Source organism: Lepidochelys kempii, chromosome 5 (genome assembly GCF_965140265.1).
Source record: "Lepidochelys kempii isolate rLepKem1 chromosome 5, rLepKem1.hap2, whole genome shotgun sequence".
Classification (NCBI taxonomy): domain Eukaryota; kingdom Metazoa; phylum Chordata; order Testudines; family Cheloniidae; genus Lepidochelys; species Lepidochelys kempii.
Window position 1 is genome coordinate 41,248,216 of NC_133260.1, and position 20,588 is coordinate 41,268,803.

Genomic DNA, 20,588 nt, shown 5'->3' on the forward strand with positions numbered 1-20,588 from the left:
AAGCGAGTCAGTTAACTGCTCCAGCGCGCCTTTAAACGTCCAAATGCACATTCTACCACCATTCTGCACTTGCTCAGCCTGTAGTTGAACAGCTCCTGACTACTGTCCAGGCTGCCTGTGTACGGCTTCATGAGCCATGGCATTAAGGGGTAGGCTGGGTCCCCAAGGATACATATAGGCATTTCAACATCCCCAACAGTTATTTTCTGGTCTGGGAATAAAGTCCCTTCCTGCAGCTTTTGAAACAGACCAGAGTTCCTGAAGATGCGAGCATCATGCACCTTTCCCGGCCATCCCACGTTGATGTTGGTGAAACGTCCCTTGTGATCCACCAGAGCTTGCAGCACTATCGAAAAGTACCCCTTGCGGTTTATGTACTCGGCGGCTTGGTGCTCCGGTGCCAAGATAGGGATATGGGTTCCGTCTATAGCCCCACCACAGTTAGGGAATCCCATTGCAGCAAAGCCATCCAGTATGACCTGCACGTTTCCCAGGGTCACTACCCTTGATATCAGCAGATCTTTGATTGCGTGGGCTACTTGCATCACAGCAGCCCCCACAGTAGATTTGCCCACTCCAAATTGATTCCCAACTGACCGGTAGCTGTCTGGCATTGCAAGCTTCCACAGGGCTATCGCCACTCGCTTCTCAACTGTGAGGGCTGCTCTCATCTTGGTATTCATGCGCCTCAGGGCAGGGGAAAGCAAGTCACAAAGTTCCATGAAATTGCCCTTACGCATGCGAAAGTTTCGCAGCCACTGGGAATCGTCCCAGACCTGCAACACTATGCGGTCCCACCAGTCTGTGCTTGTTTCCCGAGCCCAGAATCGGCGTTCCACAGCATGAACCTGCCCCATTAGCACCATGATGCATGCATTGGCAGGGCCCATGCTTTCAGAGAAATCTGTGTCCATGTCCTGATCACTCACGTGACCACGCTGACGTCGCCTCCTCGCTCGGTATCGCTTTGCCAGGTTCTGGTGCTGCATATACTGCTGGATAATGCGTGTGGTGTTTAATGTGCTCCTAATTGCCAAAGTGAGCTGAGCGGCCTCCATGCTTGCCTTGGTATGGCGTCCGCACAGAAAAAAGGCGCGGAACGATTGTCTGCCGTTGCTCTGGCGGAGGGAGGGGCGACTGATGACACGGCTTACAGGGTTGGCTTCAGGGAGCTAAAATCAACAAAGGGGGTGCCTATACATCAAGGAGTATTTCAGGCAGGACTTCACGGAGGCTTCCAATAAGAAATGGTGCACCTAAGTTATCATTCTTATTGGAACAAGGAGGTTAGCCTGGCCTCTGACTGATACATGGCTAGATTTACCTCGCTGCACCTTCTCTGTGAGTGACTGCATTGTGACCTTATGGAATGAGTCCCCTAGACGGGGAGGAGGCAAATGAGTAGAAAACAAATCTGGTCTATTTCTTGTTTTGACCCACTCCATCTATCTTTTACATCTTTGGCTAGCAGCAGACGGTGCAGAAGGACTGCATGCCATCCACATCTCATGGCTGCTCGGCAGAAGATGGTACAGTACGACTGCTAGCCATCCTCATCTCTTGCCTGCCTGGCAGAAGATGGTACAGTACGACTGCTAGCCATCCTCATCTCTTGCCTGCCTGGCAGAAGATGGTACAATACGACTACTAGCCATCCTCATCTCTTGCCTGCCTGGCAGAAGATGGTACAGTACGACTGCTAGCAGTCCGTATCGCCTGCCCGCTCACCATAAGACGGTTCAATAGGACTGACTGCAGGCCTAAAGAGAATGACCTGGTCAAGTCACTCCAAATTTAGTCCCTGCGCCCATGTCTGCCCAGGCGCTCCCAGCCGACGTGGCCAGGAGCACCTCAGACACGACGAGGACGACTACCAGTCGTATTGCACCGTCTGCTGCCAGAAGGCAATGGGTTGCTGCTACTGCTCAGCAAAGCCGTACCGCGTCTGCCAGCACCCAGGAGACATAGGGTGACGGTTACCTGAGTGGGCTCCATGCTTGCCGTGGTATGGCGTCTGCACAGGTAACGCAGGAAAAAAGGCGCGAAATGATTGTCTGCCCTTGCTTTCACGGAGGGAGGGAAGGAACGGGGGCCTGACGATACGTACCCAGAACCACCCGCGACAATGTTTTAGCCCTATCAGAGTGCTCCATTGTGACTGCTCTGGACAGCACTCTCAGATGCCCGATTGTTTGCCGTTGCTCTGACGCCAGGAGGGGCGACTGAGGACACGGCTTACAGGGCTGGCTTCAGGGAGCTAAAATCAACAAAGGGGGTGGCTTTACATCAAGGAGTATTTCAGGCAGGACTTCACGGAGGGTTCCGATAAGAAATGGTGCACCTAAGTTATCGTTCTTATTGGAACAAGGAGGTTAGCCTGGCCTCTTATTGATACATGGCTAGATTTACCTCGCTGCACCTTCTCTGTGAGTGACTGCAGTGTGACCTAGAAGAATGAGTCCCCTAGACAGGGGAGGGGGGGAAGCAAATGAGTACAAAACAAATCTGGTCTATTTCCTGTTTTGATCCACTCCATCTATCTTTTACATCTTTGGCTGGCAGCAGATGGTGCAGATGGACTGCATGCCATCCACATCTCATGGCTGCTCGGCAGAAGATGGTACAGTACGACTGCTAGCAGTCCGTATCGCCTGCCCGCTCACCATAAGACGGTTCAATAGGACTGACTGCAAGACTAAAGAGAATGACCTGGTCAAGTCACTCCAAATTTAGTCCCTGCGCCCATGTCTGCCCAGGCGCTCCCAGCCGACGTGGCCAGGAGCACCTCGGACATGACGATGACGGCTACCAGTCGTACTGTACCGTCTGCTGCCACAAGGCAAGGGGTTGCTGCTACTGTGTAGCAATGCCGTACCGTGTCTGCCAGCACCCAGGAGACATAGGGTGACGGTTACCTGAGCGGGCTCCATGCTTGCCGTGGTATGGCGTCTGCACAGGTAACTCAGGAAAAAAGGCGCGAAATGATTGTCTGCCCTTGCTTTCACGGAGGGAGGGAGGGAACGGGAGCCTGACGATATGTACCCAGAACCACCCGCGACAATGTTTTAGCCCCATCAGGCATTGGGATCTCAACCCAGAATTCCAATGGGCAACGGAGACTGCGGGAACTGTGGGATAGCTACCCACAGTGCAACGCTCCGGAAGTCGACTCTAGCCTCGGTACTGTGGAAGCGCTCCTCCGAGTTAATGCACTTAATGCACTTAGAGCATTTTCTGTGGGGACACACACACTCGAATATATAAAACCGATTTCTAAAAAAACGACTTCTATAAATTCGACTTTATTCCGTAGTGTAGACATACCCTGAGAGAAAGCATTCACTTCAAACTCATGGTGGAACACATAATGGCAGCTAAATAATAAGTAAAGAAGACTTGGAGAGGTGGAAACTTTAGGAACAAATGTTGAGACCAGATACCAAGTTGATGAACATGATATAAACATTTAGATAGACATCCTGACTCTTGTGCAAAACTGGAGTAAATTGGCTTTGTGCAGATCTTCTCAGTGGACCTCAGGAAGAAGCCAGAATCTATTCTTTCCAGTCAGCAGTGCATTAGCAAAGCAACTTTTGTAGTTTCCGGAGCTCCTCCACTAATGGACAGAGGATCTGACTGTAAGGAATCCATTTGCCATGTTTGTGGTACTTCCTCCCTTCCCCTATTTCCAGTGCAGTAGAACTATACCTGTCCTGCTGAGTTTCATACCTTATACATGCTGCAATGGCTTAGTCCTATATCCAGCAACTTCAGAATGAAAGGTGGGTGGATGATTATAATTACTTAAAGTGCATTAGTAAAACTTTAACAGTTTTGAGGCTCTGTTGCTGTCTGGAAATATTTTTAGTTACAAACACTTGTTCATTACAATTTTGTTTCTTCTTTTTGGTTGTTCACATTATTACCATAGTAACACAGTAATATACTTTGGTCTATACTACAATAACCAGCATTTTAGAAAAATAATTTTAAAACTACTTTTAAGATTATGCAGTGGCCTATTCTGGAACAGACGAAAGAGAAAGAAAGAAAGAAAGAAAGAAATATAAATATATAAGACAGAAGTTGCCCTGGCAGAGAAACTATTTTTAAAATTAGTGTCCTAATATGCTTGGTTGTAGTGTAGACAAGGTCAAACATTGTTCTGCCAGATCAAAAAAAGGCAAAACTAGCTATTTATATTTTCTCTATGGTACGAAGGAATACGTGTCAGAGAATCTGTCTACTGTCTGCAGAACCAGAAGCACACTGTTACTTAAAGCAGTTACCTGATTACAAGTTCAGTGGGTGCACCAGGATCTATGGAGTTAGCAGTTTGTTAGTAACTAAATTAATCGGGCCATGAAGTGCTTTATTTTTTTAAACAGTTATTATCTCCCGTACCTAATTTTCTAATAATTTCCTTTGTATTTGATTCTAAAAGCTCTATTCTAAGAAACAAATACATAGGTGAATGTTGATTAACAATATAATGTGTCTTTATTTAACAGAAATCACATTATTCAGCTGCTTCTCAATATACTTGCAATATATGGCACATAAACTTGGAAGCTCTTCCAGACTGGGTAAAATGTGCAATAGAAAAGGTAGGTTCCTGGATTTATAAACATAGCATTTGATATTTTATTTGGAGAATAAAGAGGGGCAGCAGGCATTAGTCAGGGCAGCATTTCTGATGTATCAGATGGATATACTTCTGGTATCTTGTATAAGGGGGCTGGTTCTTGAGTCAATAACGTGCATTAAGGCAGTGGTTCTCAACCAGGGATACATGTACTCCTGGGGGTATGGAGAGGTCTTCCAGGGTAATCAACTCATCTAGTTATTTGCCTAGTTTTACAACAGGCTACATAAAATGCACTAGCAATGTTAGTACAAACTAAAATTTCATACAGACAATGACTTGTTTATCCTGCTCTATATACTATACACTGAAATGGAAGTACAATATTTATATTCCAATTGATTTATTTTATAATTAAATGATAAAAATGAGAAAATAAGCAATTTTTCAGTAGTAATGTGCTGTGACACTTCTTTGCATTTTTATGTCTGATTTTGTAAGCAAGTAATTTTTAGGTGAGGTGAAACTTGGGGGTACGCAAGACAAATCAGACTCCTCAGAGGGGTACAGCAGTCTGGAAAGGTTGAGAGCCGTCGTATTAAGGTGCCATTGATGTATGGCATTTATTATTGTGTTTATTTATTTGCATATATACTAATATATAGAAACAGAATCTTGTGTTCCTAGACTGCTATATATGAATTTATTTACCTTGGGCCTGATCATCCACAATTATAAAGCAGAGCAGCTCCATTTATTTAAAGAGAGCTATGCCAATTTACATCAGCTAATCATGTGGCCCTTTAGTTTTTTGTTGGGATTGATTACTGTGGCTAGTAGTTCTAATCCTGCTGTTAACAAAGGAGTGGCATTCGTCCACAGAACGGGATTGAAGAGGGATAGATATAATTTGTGAAAACTCTAGCATGGGGTTTTAGGAGAGATTTTGATTTTTTTAAAATCTTGCCCTGATGTCTGTATTGGGGAGTGAATAGCAAATAGAAAATAGATCCATTCCTGCTAATCTAAAGCCTTTTATAAATCTAGTGAAAAGATAGTCTTTGGCTCTTCTGAGTCTTTAACTGTTCATATATCGTCTAGAAATAATCTCTGACAACTTTTATCAAGAGATTACTTCATCCGGGGTATCCTCTTTGAGTTACTACTTTGAGTTTAGTAGCTAATATTGTGGAATTTATTTAATAGATAATTATAAGCAGTGATATTGGCCTATGGTTTTCTTTTTCTGATTATCCTATCTGATTTTGGGACTCCATCAGTATTGATAGCTTCCTTCATTTTGGGGAGAATTTTATTGGATTTTAGCACTTTGTCATAAACAGCTAAGAGTGTTTGATATTACACACACAAAACTACATTAAAAGAAAATTAAAGGTGCAAAGTCAAACACTCAGAAGTTAGGAAATATGAGAATTAAGGTTGCCTGTGCAATTTTAATTTGGCCCCCTTTGTTATGAAAGAGTCCTTAATTACATGATCACACTCTATTCTTTTCCACAAGACCCTGACTCATTCAGTGCAGAGGATAGACTTGTTCTGGGGATGAATCTGGATTGTGAAGTGAAGGAGATTAGTGGCTGGAGGACCCCTGCCTCATTTGTTGCAAAAGTCTGAATGTAGTGAATGAGGCAAGGGATTGCAGGAAGAGAAGGGCGGGTCTCATGGTTAAGGTAGTTGAATTGCATTCTATCCCTGTCTCTGCCACAGAGTTCCTATGTGATATTAGGTAAGTCACTTAAACCAAACTTTTCACAGGTGGCCACTGTTTCCTCATTTTCTGGATGCCTGACTTGAGACTCTTGGTCTGATTTGCAGAAGTGCTGAGCACTCACAGCTGCAGTTGGGCTCAATAGGAGCTGTGCTTTGAACATATGAAGTACTGTATCATGCTAAGTACTCTGAAAAATCAGGCCATACATGTCTCAAATTGAGCGTCCAAAATTAGTGGATACTTTTGACCTTAATCTCTGTGTGCCTGAGTCCGCCATCTGTGAAATGGGGCAATAACCTCTCATCTCACAAAGGTGTTATGACAATAAATTCATTAAAGTTCGTGAAGCATTCTGATACCGTAGTGTTGCACAGTATAAGGAAACCTATGAGGAAATTAATAATTCTGTCTTCAGAGCAGGGTTTGGATAGTGTTCAACAAATAAGGCAATGAGGCCACACATTGAACAATGAGGAGGAAACAAAATATTAAATAGGTACTTATTAAGTGAGTACCGTCCAGTCTATTGCACTGAATGAGACATGGGTCTTATGAAAACAATAGTATGTGATCATGTAATTAAAGAGTGTTTCATAATATATGTGCATAAGGGGAACAAATTAAGGTTGCACAGTCATTTCCTAATTTTGAGTGTTTGACTTTGTAACCTTAATGATGATCTTTTAACAGGTTTTTGTGTTTGTAATCTCCTAGGTTTTAAAAAAAGTAGACGGAAAAATCAATAATTCCATCATGTGGCATCATACTGACACTCACAAGATTAATCAACGGGGTTGGAACCTTTAGTTCTTCTTCAAGTGCTTGCTTATGTTGATTCCATTCTAGGTGTGTGCATGCCACATGCACAGTTGTCAGAGACTTTTGTCTTAGCGGGATCAGTAGAGTTGGCTGTGGCACCCCTGTTACCAGATGTTACTTTGGGGTATGCTCATTTATTAGGGTTACTCTTCTCGGGGGTCTGTAATTCTGTTAATGTACTGCTTATGCCACTTGTGTGTTCATATGGAGCTCTACTCTTTCCTTCTGCAAGTCTCTGCCCAATGGAGCAATCCTACAGGACCTAGGTTTCCCAGGACTGGGTTCCTCCAGCCCTGGAACTGTGTGTGTGTGTGTGTGGGCGTGCGCGCACACATACACACGTCTGAGCGGACTGGGCAATCAGCACTCTTAAGCTGATCCCCTCATATGTCCTTGTACGCAATGGGCTGGGTTAAGCAAGCTGTCACTCTTATGTGCCCCTGGTCTCAATAGGCTGGGCTGAGCAGCACTTTCAGCTGCCCCAACTCTTATGTGCCACAGGTTTAACACGTCCGTATTCCGTTTTCATGTTACAATTGTACTGGTAGTAACCCACTTGATGAGCAAACCCCACAGTATTTTTGGGCGCTACAGGCATCTTTAGCTTAGGTAAAAGAAGCATTGCTGCAGAGAAAATGCGGGAAGCTAAAAACACAAAAGAGTAAAGTTCAGAGAGAGAGAAGCAACCAGCTTAACCATAAAAGTTATTTATTGAATAATAGTGATAACTACACAAGGAGGGCTAAACCAACGTACCATACATTATTAAAGGTTAATACCTGAGGTAGAAAGGAAAACAGAGAGAGAGAAAGAGAGGGATCTCAGCCACTCCACGAGGCTTGAACTGGTCGGGGTTCCCAGATGATGGTGGTAGCTCAGGGTCCTGAGTGCTGGAGACAGGCAGAGCCCCCAGCACAATCAGTCAGGAGAAGATGGACTCTCAGTGGAACTGATGCATAGTTTGAATCTAAGCATCAGACCACGAACTGGAAGGTAAGTAGGGATTTTTGTAGAGCAAATACAATGGTTCAAGGGAGAACACTAGATTTGTTTATAGGTAAACTGATGACTTAAGGGTTTTCTTTAGGCTAGACAATAGGAACTGATCACTCTTGGCTGTGGGTGGTGCTTTCTTCCAGGGAGCTCACAATACAACTAGGCTGCTTCAGTATTTTGGATATCAATCAAGGATTTATTACTAGAATTGATCTGATAATTGCTGAGCTCCGTGTGTGCAGGCATAGGTTCATTAACATCTGGAGCAGAGATTCCCATGATGCCATGCTTCCCTGTTTTTCTGATCCCAGAGTTCAGTGCGGTTCTCTGTTCTCCATTCTGTATGCAAATTGAGAGGTCTCCCTGTCCCATCTTTCACGCAGATGAGGCTAGGGGAGTTGTCTCTGTTTTCTATTCTGCATGCTAATGGAGATGTCTTAATCTTGTCACCCTTGTCAGGAGGGGTCTAGGTGTGTCTCCCAACGCTCTTCACTGCTCTCTGCAAGCCTTTTCTCTGATCGATTTTGGTTCAAGAAGAGACTGGTCGGGGGTGTGTGTCTTTCATGAGTCCGACAGGCTAGAAACTGCGCCCTGGTTCCCCAAAAACACAGAGCTGACTGGTATCACCCCTTTGAGTGCTGCACTCATGCATTGGTATATTAGGTGCCACTGACCCTACCCTCTCTCAGTTCCTTCTTACTGCCTGTGATGGTTGGTTGGAGCTCCCTGTGTTGCAGATCGCAAGAGCATTAGCGGTTCTTTACAGCCTTTGTTATCTTCTTTGTATATACTTTGTAGGTACTTAGTTAGCCATTAAGTTAAGAGTTAGGTTAGTTGGTAGTTAGAGTCCCGGCTGGGACTTCGTCCCAGAACGAGACATGCCCCGCTTTCCCGTCTTCAAACCATGCTCGCCATGCAGCAGGCCGATGCCTATCAGTGCCCCCCATGACAGCTGCTTGAAGTGTTTGGGGGAATCCCATAGAAAAGACAAGTGTCGAATCTGTAAAAACTTTCGACCTATAACCCAAAAGGAGTGGGATATCCACTTGAAGGCCCTCCTCCTGGAGGTTGAGCTTCATCCTGCAGTGCAGCACTCCCACTCGGACACCATGCCGAGAACTTTGGCATCAGTGCAGAGTGCACCACTGGCAGCAGGTTGCGCCGGTCCCCGTACCATTGGTACTGGCAAGCTTCCCATCAGAGATCGCTGTTGCCCAGGTCACCTTTGCCCAGACGGCCTCCCAAATGTTGGTCCCTGCCTGGGTGGGGCCGCTCCTTGTGACGGCACTGGTCCCCTTCCCCTGTACCATTCATCAGGCAGGTGTCATTCCTCACCCTCACCTTGCTGGTTGCAGACCAGAGTCAATCAGCAGACTCAGGCCTCGATGACTCTGCCCTGGTTGCTGGAAGGGCAGTGGTCCGAGATGGACTGGGAGTTCAGCTCCTTGTCAAGAAGAGGTGATTGGCCACCGACTCGTGAGACCAGTGCGTCACCTGCAGTGACAACATGGCAGCAGGAACAGTGGCCTGCTCAATGGCCATATTGGTAGCCGTGGGGCGTGCCAGTAATGCCAGTCCTGTGTTCCCACCAGCCCTCCTGGCTGCTTCGGAGAGGGAGGGGGAACCTGCTCCTCCACAGATGGTGCAGTCGTCATCCTTGGACCTTGCGGTGGCAGGTCCCTCCCAAACGGGCAGTCCCCCCGATGACTTCAAGTGGCACTGGGCCCTCCTTCAAAGGATGCCTGCTAACTTGAACCTACAGATTGAGGAGGTCGCGTAGGAGTCTGACGACCTCTTTAACATTATATCCTCCTCCACGCTGGCCCAGGTTGCGCTGCGTGTCCACCCAGGGATCCTTAAAATGGCCAAATCACTGTGGCAAACCCTCTCTTCCATTCCGCTGACATCTAAGAAGACGGAAAAGAAGTATTAGGTCCCTGCAAAAGAGTTCGAATACTTCTACATGTACTCTCCAGTGGTGTCACTGGTCATGTCCGCTGTGAACGAAAGGGACAGGCAGGGCCATGTTAGTGGTACATCAAAGAACAAAGATGTCAAGAGACTTGATTTATATGTCAGATTTATTCAACGTTCAGCCTGCAGTTCAGGGTATCTAACCACCAGGCCTTGTTAGGCAGATACAGTTTTAACCTGTGGGACTCCTTTAACAAGTTCAAAGGGGCCCTCCCACAAGATCGAGCCCAGGAGTTTGCTGCTTTGGTGGACAAGGGCACAGCGGGCGGGAGCCCTCCAAATGGCCTGGGATGCTACTGGCTCCGTGGCCAGGGTGGTCACCTCCGTGGTGGCCATGAGGTGCAGCTCCTGGTTGCAGTCCTTTGGGTTGTCCCAGGAGATGCAGGCCACTATTCAGGACCTCCCACTTGAGGGGACGGAGCTTTTCTCCAAGCTCATGGACTCAAGGCTCCATGTCCTTAAAGACTCCCATGCCTCCCTCTGCTCCTTGGGCCTTCACATTCCTCAGCAGGCCAGGAAGCCATTCCGTCCTCTGCCTCCTCCACCCCCACAGTCTAGGTCCTGGGGAACTCCCCGATTGGGTTCCTACAGGAGAAAGGACAAAGGCAGAGGCAAGGGGTCTACGCGGTGACACCCATCATCTTCCTGCTCATCTGCTCAGCCTGACCCTCTTAGAAACTGGGAAGGCCAGATGCAGTCATTTTGAGGGTGCGCTCAAGGATGACGCCCCAGTCACTTCACTGGATCCACCCTCCCTCTCTTTCCTTTGACCGCCCCTTCCCTTCTGATCGGCCTGGTCTCGGCTAACCTTGGACCGTTGGGTTACACCCTGCAATTTGTAGCCGACCCTCCTCTCGCCCCCCTCCCCGTCCCTCTGGAAGGTCGCGTTCCTGATTGCAGTAACATCTGCCCTCTGGGACTCTCAGATTGGGGCATTCACCTCGGAACTGCCTTATATGGTCTTTTACAAAGACACAGTCCAGCTGAGGCCATACCTGGCTTTCCTGCCCAAGGTGGTCTCTCAGTTTCATAGAAGCCAGGACATTTTCTTACCTGTCTTTTTTCCAAAGCCGCATAAGTCGGAGGAGGGGCTGCATAGGCTGCATTCCCTAGTTGTCAGGAGGATGTTCGCTTCTGCATGGAAAGAACCAAGCCATTCTGCAAGTTGACGCAATTGTTCGCCGTGGTGTCCGACAGTATGAAAGGTCGCCCAGTGTCCACTCAAAGAATTTCTTCTGGGATCACCACCTGCATTCACTACTGCTATGATCAGGTGAAAGTGCCACCCCCGGCAGTTGCAACCACTCACTCGATCAGGGCCCAGGCCTCTTCAGCAGCTTTTCTGGCTCAAGTGCCTATCCAGGACATCTTTAGGGTGGCTACCTGGTCATTCGTCCACACGTTCATGTCCCATTACACACCTACCCAGCAGGCCCGGGACAATGCTGGCTTTGGTAGGGCAGTATTACAAGCCACTAAGCTGTTAACTCCAAGCCCACCTCCTAGGATACTGCTTGTGAGTCACCTAGAATGGCATTGATATGAGCAAGCACTCAAAGAAGAAAAAACGGTTACCTACCTTTTGTAACTGTTGTTCTTTGAGATGTGTTGCTCATGTCCACTCCATTACCCGCCGTCCTACCCCTCTGTTGGAGTTGCCAGCAAGAAGAAACTGAGAGGGTGTAGGGTCGGCGGCACCTAACATACCGATGCATGAGCTCAGCACTCAAGAGAGTACCACAGCTGACTCTACGGATACCACTAAGGCACAAGTCTCTGACAACTTTTGCACGTGTGCATGCACACACCTAGAAAGGAATGGACCTGAGCAACACATCTTGAAGAACAACATTTACAAAAAATAGGTAACCATTTTATCTATTGCACAGACCTCTGTCACTTCAGCTAACCAAAACTCACAGCAGCAGTAGGTTTTCATCATCCACATGGACTGGCAGTACAGGGGATGAGTCAAACACTTTGTCACTGATTTTCACAGATATTTCTTTATTTGGGACAGCAGAGAAATGATGAACTCTGGGATCTTGGGTTCCCTTCCACACTCTACAGAGAAGTGTGTTCTAGTGGACACAGACCCTTCTGTCTGCTCCCTAAGCTTGACCGCTTTTGCCTGGTCACCACCAACCTGTTTCTGTCCCAGTCCCCTCTCTTCCTCAGCCCTGGTTCCAATCCCATGCTCTCTTGCCTCACCAGTCTGTCTCCATTCTTCAGGCTTCTCAACACTGTTCCAGTCTCTTTGCTCAGCCAGTCCTACTCTCCCCTTGAGTCCCATCTGAGTTCCAGTCTACCCCCACTCTCCCAGTCTGTCACCTTTCCTCCATTCCTGGTTCCTCATCCAAACTCTCTCCTCTCCCCCCTGGACTCCAGTTGTTTTCCCCCTCCCTGACTTCTTTTCTTAGTTTCTTTGTCCAGCTAGTTCCAGTTGTCCCTCTGCAGCCTAGCTCCTTATCAAAATCTGTCTCTCCTTTCACCCGCTCCCCAATTCTCAGTCCTAATCTCTTCGCTCTCACTACTCTAAAGCATGGAGGCACTAGAGCTTGTTAAAGAAAAGGTCTCCAGAAAATTTTTTAACATTGTAAAACAATTTATTTTTCCTTAACCTTGTTCCCTGAAAGGGCATACCTTTTTGGCTGGAACTTCCCAAAACAATTCAGCCTGAGGCAGAAACTTTCTGCCCAAAGTTTGTCAAAGTTATAAGCAACAGGCTGAATAATGGGAAGTGTCAGGCAACCTTAATAATAGGCAGTGCTACCAGCTCCTCCTATAATATAACTTTAGGTTCCTAAGTTAGAAATATCTAGCTTATGTCTATAATATTGTCTAATCACTTGGGCCTTAATTCTGCAAACACTAAAACGTATGTTACAAATAGCTCCATTGAATAAATTAATATATTGATTTGAACTACTCCATTCGTAAGTAATGAATGTGCATGAGTGTTTGCAGGATTGGAGCTTTGGTATGTATTTCCCTTAAAAAAGGAAGCCGTGACGTAATAATGATAAAATATTATTGATAATTTCACTTAATAACTTCATGTTAAAACTCACTGCTTAGAGAATGTGTTTTAGTACCTACAGTGTTCAGCTTACCTTTACTGATGCCAGTTCTGGTATGGATTTCTCATTTTTAGTGTATGTGCTTGTACCTTACATTGTCACTTAAAGTACAAAATAACTCTCTTGAATTTCTATGATATGTGCAGCTTTATTCATTTTTGTGGGAAATCTCTTCCCACTGTGTTTGGTATGCAATAGGTATATCAACACCCAGAAAACTTAACTGTGAAATTATACCTGCTAAATCACAATTAGCTTTGTGGACTGATTTAATCATTTTAAAGAATCTAATGTTTTATTAATGATACAGTACCATCCTCACTCTATCCACAAAATTTCTAGAAATATTTAAGAATATTTTTAAGCAGCTATATTTTGAAATGTGTTGTCTTTCTAGAGGTTTTGTTTCTCGCCCTCTCCCCCTCCCCCATTTATAAAGGACCATTTTCAAAGGTCTAGTTTGATTTATGTTTGGTTTTGTTTTTACTGTGCAGTCTGTTTTTTGTCACTTGCAAAATAAAAAGTGGACCCCTTTATTGGAGGAAAAATAATCTATCAGTTTTTCTTTTTTATTTACAATTAATTCATTTTTTTTCTTTCTTCTATAGGCAGAGTGGATGATTGGAAAACTGAACTGCCCATTCTGTGGAGCCCGTTTGGGAGGGTTTAACTTTGTCAGCCATACAAGATGTTCTTGTGGCCTGTTGGCAAATATACATCTCTGCAAGAGTCGGATTGATTATCAGCCAGCTTGTTCAGTTAGATTAGCGAGATCATCAGTAAAACAGATGTCACTTTACAAATTTCCATCTGGTTCTAATAACAAAATACAGCACTGCGTGACAGGTGGAATTTTGGGACCCAGAAATCAAGGGCTTTCATACATGGCCAAAAACACGAATGGTACTGGAAGATTAACAGAAGCACTTTGCCTGGAGGTGAGATCAACCAGCTTTGAGATGAACAATAAAAAACTGCACTTGAAAGTGTTTAATAAAAAAAAAAGTCGTTCTGCTTCATGGCCTGTGAATGAGAGATGCACTAGAAAAACTTGTCATAGAAAAACACATAGTTTGGATTTGAATATCAGAGAGAGACTTGTCTTGTTGCCTAGTTTGTATGGAGTTTCCAGTAAGGGGCCTATTTACCACAGGCAAAATGAAACACAATCCATTTACTCAAGAGGTAGCTTGCAATTAGAGTCCAGTAGAAATAATAATTCCTTTCAGGGCCTGTGTAATTCTGATACTGATGAGCTACCAAAAGAGTTTTCAGTTACTTCCTGCAATACATTAACCTGTAGAGAGACAGCATGTGACTGCTGTTTTGAAGCTTCTGATCAATGTTCTGGGAGTGCCACTGCTGACCAACTGCCTTTCATGATGGACCTCTCTTCATCTGTGACTGCTGTAGAAGAGGACATTGGACAGCAACACATCACATCTGTTGATTTTGTGCAGCCTGCCAATTTTTCCTTGGTTGCTGTCAATCAAAAGCTAAGCAAAAGAGAGAGAAGCAAGTTGAAGAATTTGAGGAAAAAACAAAGAAAGCGAGAAAGGTGGCTTCAGAAGCAGGTGAGTGTATGAAAAATGACCCATAGCTTTGCTTGTACAATTTGGTGCGTCAGTAAGAGAGGAGCTTTAAGAGATGTTGTTTTTTTTAATTTTGCCTTTTAGTGCCTGTGAAAGATTAATAGTACACAACTACACCGATATAACGCGGTCCTCGAGAACCAAAAAAATCTTACCGTCTTATAGGTGAGACCACGTTATATCGAGGTAGGGAGAGGAACCGCTCCCTGCCCCAGCTCACGTCTGCTCTGCCTCCGCCTCTGAGAGCGCCAACGCCGCTCCGCTTCTCCCCCCCCCCCTTCTAGCCTTGCCGCGCCAATCAGCTGTTTGGCGCGGGAAGCCTGGAAGGAAGGAAGTGGGGGGGGAGAAGTGGAGGGGTGGCAGTGTGCTAAGGGGAGGAGGCGGAGCAGAGGTGAGCTGGGGCAGCGAGCGGTTCCTCTGCGCCCTTCTCCCACCCAGTTGCTTGCTGTGGCCCTCCCCGCGCCCTCCCCGCACCTCAGCTCACCTCCGCTTCGCCTCTATCTCCTCCCCTGAGAATGCCGCCACCACTCCGCTTCTCCCTTTCTCCCTCCAAGCCTTGCTGTGAATCAGCTGTTTGGTGCGGCAAGCCTGGGGCAGGGGGTTGCAGCAAGTAAGGGGGGATGCAGAGGAACCACTTGCGGTAACATGAATTCAGATATAACGAGGTAAAGCAGCCCCACTCCCAGAGCGCTGCTTTACAGCGTTCTATCCGAATTTGCGTTCTATCGGACCGCGTTATATCGGGTAGAGGTGTGCTGTCCACAGCCAGGCACCATGAAAACAAGAGTTGTGGAACCTTCATACATACTTGGTTTTTCCAGTTCAATTTTCTCTCTGCCTGCAGCAGGACTGCTTTTTGACTACAGAACCACATTTTCATGAATGGAGATTGCTAGTCTAGTCAGTTTCTGTCACATTTCTTGTAGTTTTATGATGTAAAAACAAATCTGCAGTAGGATTCTAATACCACAAAACTTACTTGATGTGACCAAAGCAAACTTGAACCCAGTTCTTATAAACTGAAAGCACTGACTCTCAGGATTTCCTGGCTACAACGTTAGCTTGACCCACTTTTTCACAAAAGTAAAGACCAGACAGGTAAAATTTGTAAAAGCTGTGTCAGAAGACTTACATTTAACTATTACTTCTTATAAGATTATATATAACAATAGTAACAGATTATTTTTAATATAAGAGATAACAGCCTTTAAGAATTTTTAAAAATTAAAGGTGTCTGATTCTCTGCTGCCTTGCAGCTTTTGTGATATTTACCCATGTGCAAAGGGGGGTGAAATCTTACCATTGATATCTGATAACATTTTACACTTGCTTTACACAGGTATGAAAGACTACATAATGTGAAAATCAATAGAGAATTAGCCCCAAGAAGTTTGTTTTCATGTGTAATCTTTACATTCTAGCTATTTTTCCCTTGAAAATATCTCACTGATGAATAAAGTGTCCAGCTACACTAAACTCTTTCTGGTTAATTTTTTTTTAAATTATGTAATAGCAGTGTGATTGCGATTATAGTTTTCCATTTACTGAAACTATAAAAGGAAAAAACAGAATTAAAAGGTGAAACTATTTTTGTTGTGCCAGGGATGGGCGTGAGATGTTTTACAAAGTGACCAGGAGCAGGTATTCTAACAAACAACAAAGTTATTGCTAGGTCCGAGGAAATGAAGGAATGAGATTAATTATAATCTACTGTGTGATACAAATATTAATAGAATGTCCTCATTGTAAAATTCAGGCAGGATTTCTAAAACTTCCAGCAGTAAAATAGCACATGCCTGGTAAGAGGTAAATATAGATATTGTTCAGGTCAGAGAAATAGTATCTACTCAAGAAATCACTGCTGTGTTTATGGGGGTATGTAATTTTAACAACGCTAGGTAGCAACACCATGCCACTATATTTCAGCTATGGAATGTAAAGCTACTGAAAACCCAATATTTCAGGAGTTATAATTGTTTGGTTTAAACTTCATAATGCTTAAATTTGGTACACTATATATACCATAATTTTACACTCAAAACAAACTATTTGAATTGGCAGTACTCTTTTAGTAGTAGATATCAAAACGTAATATTAATTTTAGTAGTTTCAGATTTTTTTGTGTTGATTTTCATTTAAGACAATACTATACTCTGGAGTGAAATTCACCTCTTTGCCAGATGCCAGCACAAGGCCTAAGCACCACTCAGGCCCTACTCATGGGGACTTAAGTGGTATATAGGCCTTGCACTAATCCTCTGCACAAAGTGTAATTCACCCTTAATATATACCATTGTATAGGCATAATTTCATTCCAGGTGGATTAGGTCCATGAGTCATTTGGACTCATTACAATGCAATGTAAATGAAGCCACTAAAATACCACAAAAACTCATATTAAAATCAATTAATTGATTTCAAAATTGATACACAGTGGAAAAAATCATTCTGGACAAATGACTATGCAGGTGCCCCTGCTGTGTTTCTAAATTAAATACAATGTTCCAACTTGTATCTGTGGTGGGCCGTGGGACAAATCACACAATTATGCACTGTCCCATGAGACCTGTCATATTGCAGCTGCAATTTTATATTTCTTGCCATTATGTGATATTTTAAAATTTTTGTTTTGGCTTTAAAATGCCTCTGTAAAATGAAGAGAAAAAAAAGCTTTTAAAACTTTGAGTGGGATTTTCAAAGCTAACTGAGGAGATTTGGGTGTCCATTTCCCATTAACTTACATGTAGGTTAGGTATCCAAGTCCCTGAGGTAACTTTAAAAATCTCAGCCTTAATTGCTACTGTGGAAGGAGTCCAAAATGGCAGCTACAAGGACATTTTATGTGTGGAATTTCACAGGTTCCAGAGTGCAAAACCACATAAGACCTACACAGCCACCACACTTTTTAAAAGTGATTTCTGTTAAGTTTCTCTCTGCAATGATTTGTTGTTGTTTTTTTCTACTTTGAGGGCTTGAAGGAGAAATACATTTACAAAATTATCTTTCCTTTTTTAACCCTCACCTCCCCAATTCCTCTCTATTTATATATTTGATGCATCAGATGATGTAGTTACACATGATAAATCTACTTATTGAATGTACAAATTCAGAAGAAGGTATTTAGCGATATATGTAATCATGTTTACTTTAACTGAGCTGGTATTAGTCATATTTTGTTATGTTTGTTTTTTGCATGGCATTGGTCCTCAATTATAGCCAAAACTTGATTTAGTATTTTAATTTTAATCTTAATATTTAACATTTTACAGTGTGATGCAGTGAAAACACCAGTTTTTATTTTTAAAGGATTATCTGTATTATGGAAGCCTGACTGAAGCCTAGATTATCACACCTCTGAGGGAAAAAATAGTGGGTGCTCATCACTCAGTGGCAGCCCCACTGATCAGTTCCTCCCCCGTCCCTCCCCAGCGCCTCCCACCAGCCAGTGATCAGCTGTTCAGCAATGTGCAGGAGGCCCTGGGGGAAGAGGGGGAGGAATGGGGGCTGGAAGAGGCAGAGCAAGGGTGGGGCGTGCTTGGGAGAAGAGATAGAACAGGGTGGGGGCAGAATGGAGGCAACAAGGGCCTGGGCAGAGCAGGGGTCAAGCACCCTCAGGGACACCAGAAAGTTGGGGGTCTGCATCTCATGGTGTCATTGTAGCCACATAAATGGAAGCAGATTCAGTAAGCATCAGGATAAATATTAATTGGGAAGTTATGTCCAGTATAATCTGGGAAAAACCTAAATTGTAATGTCCTTGAATAAATTATTTGTTAGTTACCAGATGTAGGCCTTGCTGGAGCCGCTGACATGACTATAAGTATGAACAAAAGTAGACTGTAAACCAAAGTAGGCCTTATTAGAATAGTAACACCAGCTGACCAAGCAAACATATTTCTGAGAGGATGTTGCAAGAACACACAGACCCCTCGCAAAGATAATGCTGGGATGTCAGGATAATGGATGAGGATGTTTTGGTCAAACTATGAGTTACACAGTACAAGGATGGTAACTAATATGGAATGTAATATGTAACTTGTTTGTATCAATGTATAAAAGGAGAGTGGAAGAAGATGCATCTTTGTATTGGTTAGGGGACATTACGTTGAATGAGCTGATACCTTGTCACAGGCATACAGGCATTTGTGTGCTTATAACCAGTGAACCGTGGTACTGATACCGTGTTTTGTTGACAATAAACTTGTCCGAGTCTTTGCCACTGAACCAAGCCTGTGGTCTTTCTGTATGATTAACATCGAAGTCTTCTGAATCAGCAAGTGCAAGCTGCGCTAATGCAGATAATACTGGAGCTCCAGAAATAGCACAGGAGCAACAGACACAAGAATAACACCAGAAAACAAATTGTTTCGTTTTATATATACAGTAAGGCTAATTTTCTTATTTAAGCTGGCACACCTTTTATGTGAGTTTAGCAGGAGAGGCCATTTAAAATGTGTACTCTAGATACTCAGGATGAAATTCTGGTCCCATTGAAGTCAATGGCAAAACTCCAGTTGATGTCAGTGGAGCCAGGATTTCACCCTCGGTGCTCTAGTTTTCTCGAAAGATACAAGCAATGTTCACTTCTTTGTTTTAACATAACAGCTTTGAGAAAGTGATGCCTAGTATTAGTTTTTAACCTGTAATAATAGAGTTTACCGGCTGGGTCTTCAGATCTTTGATGTGAATGTGAAAGAAAGAGGGATGGAATTATTTTGTTTCAGAAAGTGTGGGAATTATTATTGAAATCTGATCACTAACATCGCTGAGGATATTTCTTTTCAGTAACTTGTCTGTAGATACTGTCATTCCACTGAAATCGCTTATCTCAGAAATGCCTCACTTGAACACCCTCACATTTGGGCAGGAATCTTCTACTGCTACAGGTTAAACAATCAAAACTTGAAATGGAAATTGCTATTTTTTAGAGATTTTAGAAGCAGACAAGATTGGGCTAAAAAAGGAATGCAAATCTGGTTTTTTAGTTGGAGAAGCTACCACCTATCCATAGTTCTATTTTTTCATTCATTTATAATTAGAATGGACAAAAAGTTTGGCTGAAACAAAAACAAAATTTTGACATTTTCCAAATGAAACATTTTAATTTGAAATGAGTTGACTTTTCTAAATTTACGCTGATTTCATTAAAATATTAAGACTTTTTTAAATTGTACACAATGTTTCATTCAACCCCAAATGAAAGGTATATCTGCTGAATGGGAGAACTAAAAATTAGATTTCAATCTTAGCTCTAAGAACGAGGAGTACTTGTGGCACCTTAGAGAGTAACAAATTTATTTGGGCATAAGCTTTCGTGGGCTAAAACCCACTTCGTCAGATGCATGCAGTGGAAAATACAGTAGGAAGATATATACAGACAACATGAAAAAATGAAGTTTTTTTGTTGAAGAATTGCGACTTTTAGGTCTTTAATTGAGTGTCCAGGGAGGCTGAAGTGTTCTCCGACTGGTTTTTGAATGTTATAATTCTTGACATCTGATTTGTGTCCATTCTTTTGCATAGCGACTGTCCGGTTTGGCCAATGTACATGGCAGAGGTGTATTGCTGGCACATGATGGCATATATCACATTGGTAGATGTGCAGGTGAACGAGCCCTTGATAGTGTGGCTGATGTGGTTAGGTCCTATGGTGGTGTCCCTTGAATAGATATGTGGACAGAGTTGGCAATGGGCTTTGCTGGAAGGATAGGTTCCTGGGTTAGTGTTTTTGTTGTGTGGTGTGTGGTTGCTGGTGAGTATTTGCTTCGGGTTGATGGGCTGTCTGTAAGCGAGGACTGGCCTGTCTGTGA

The 20,588-nt window shown here is 43.8% G+C and overlaps 1 protein-coding gene across 5 annotated transcripts in view; it reads left to right on the plus strand.

Annotated features, from left to right (window-relative positions):
* RNF180 (ring finger protein 180) overlaps nucleotides 1-20,588 on the plus strand; it is a 139,857-nt gene that overhangs the window by 17,878 nt on the left and 101,391 nt on the right. For 4 of the 5 annotated variants that reach the window (XM_073344047.1, XM_073344045.1, XM_073344048.1 and 1 more), the window contains 2 exons: nucleotides 4,512-4,607; nucleotides 13,795-14,760. In XM_073344047.1, coding sequence (XP_073200148.1) covers nucleotides 4,512-4,607; nucleotides 13,795-14,760 — 1,062 coding nt within the window. The remainder of the gene's footprint in view (nucleotides 1-4,511; nucleotides 4,608-13,794; nucleotides 14,761-20,588) is intronic. The other variant, XM_073344049.1, reaches the window with a different exon arrangement.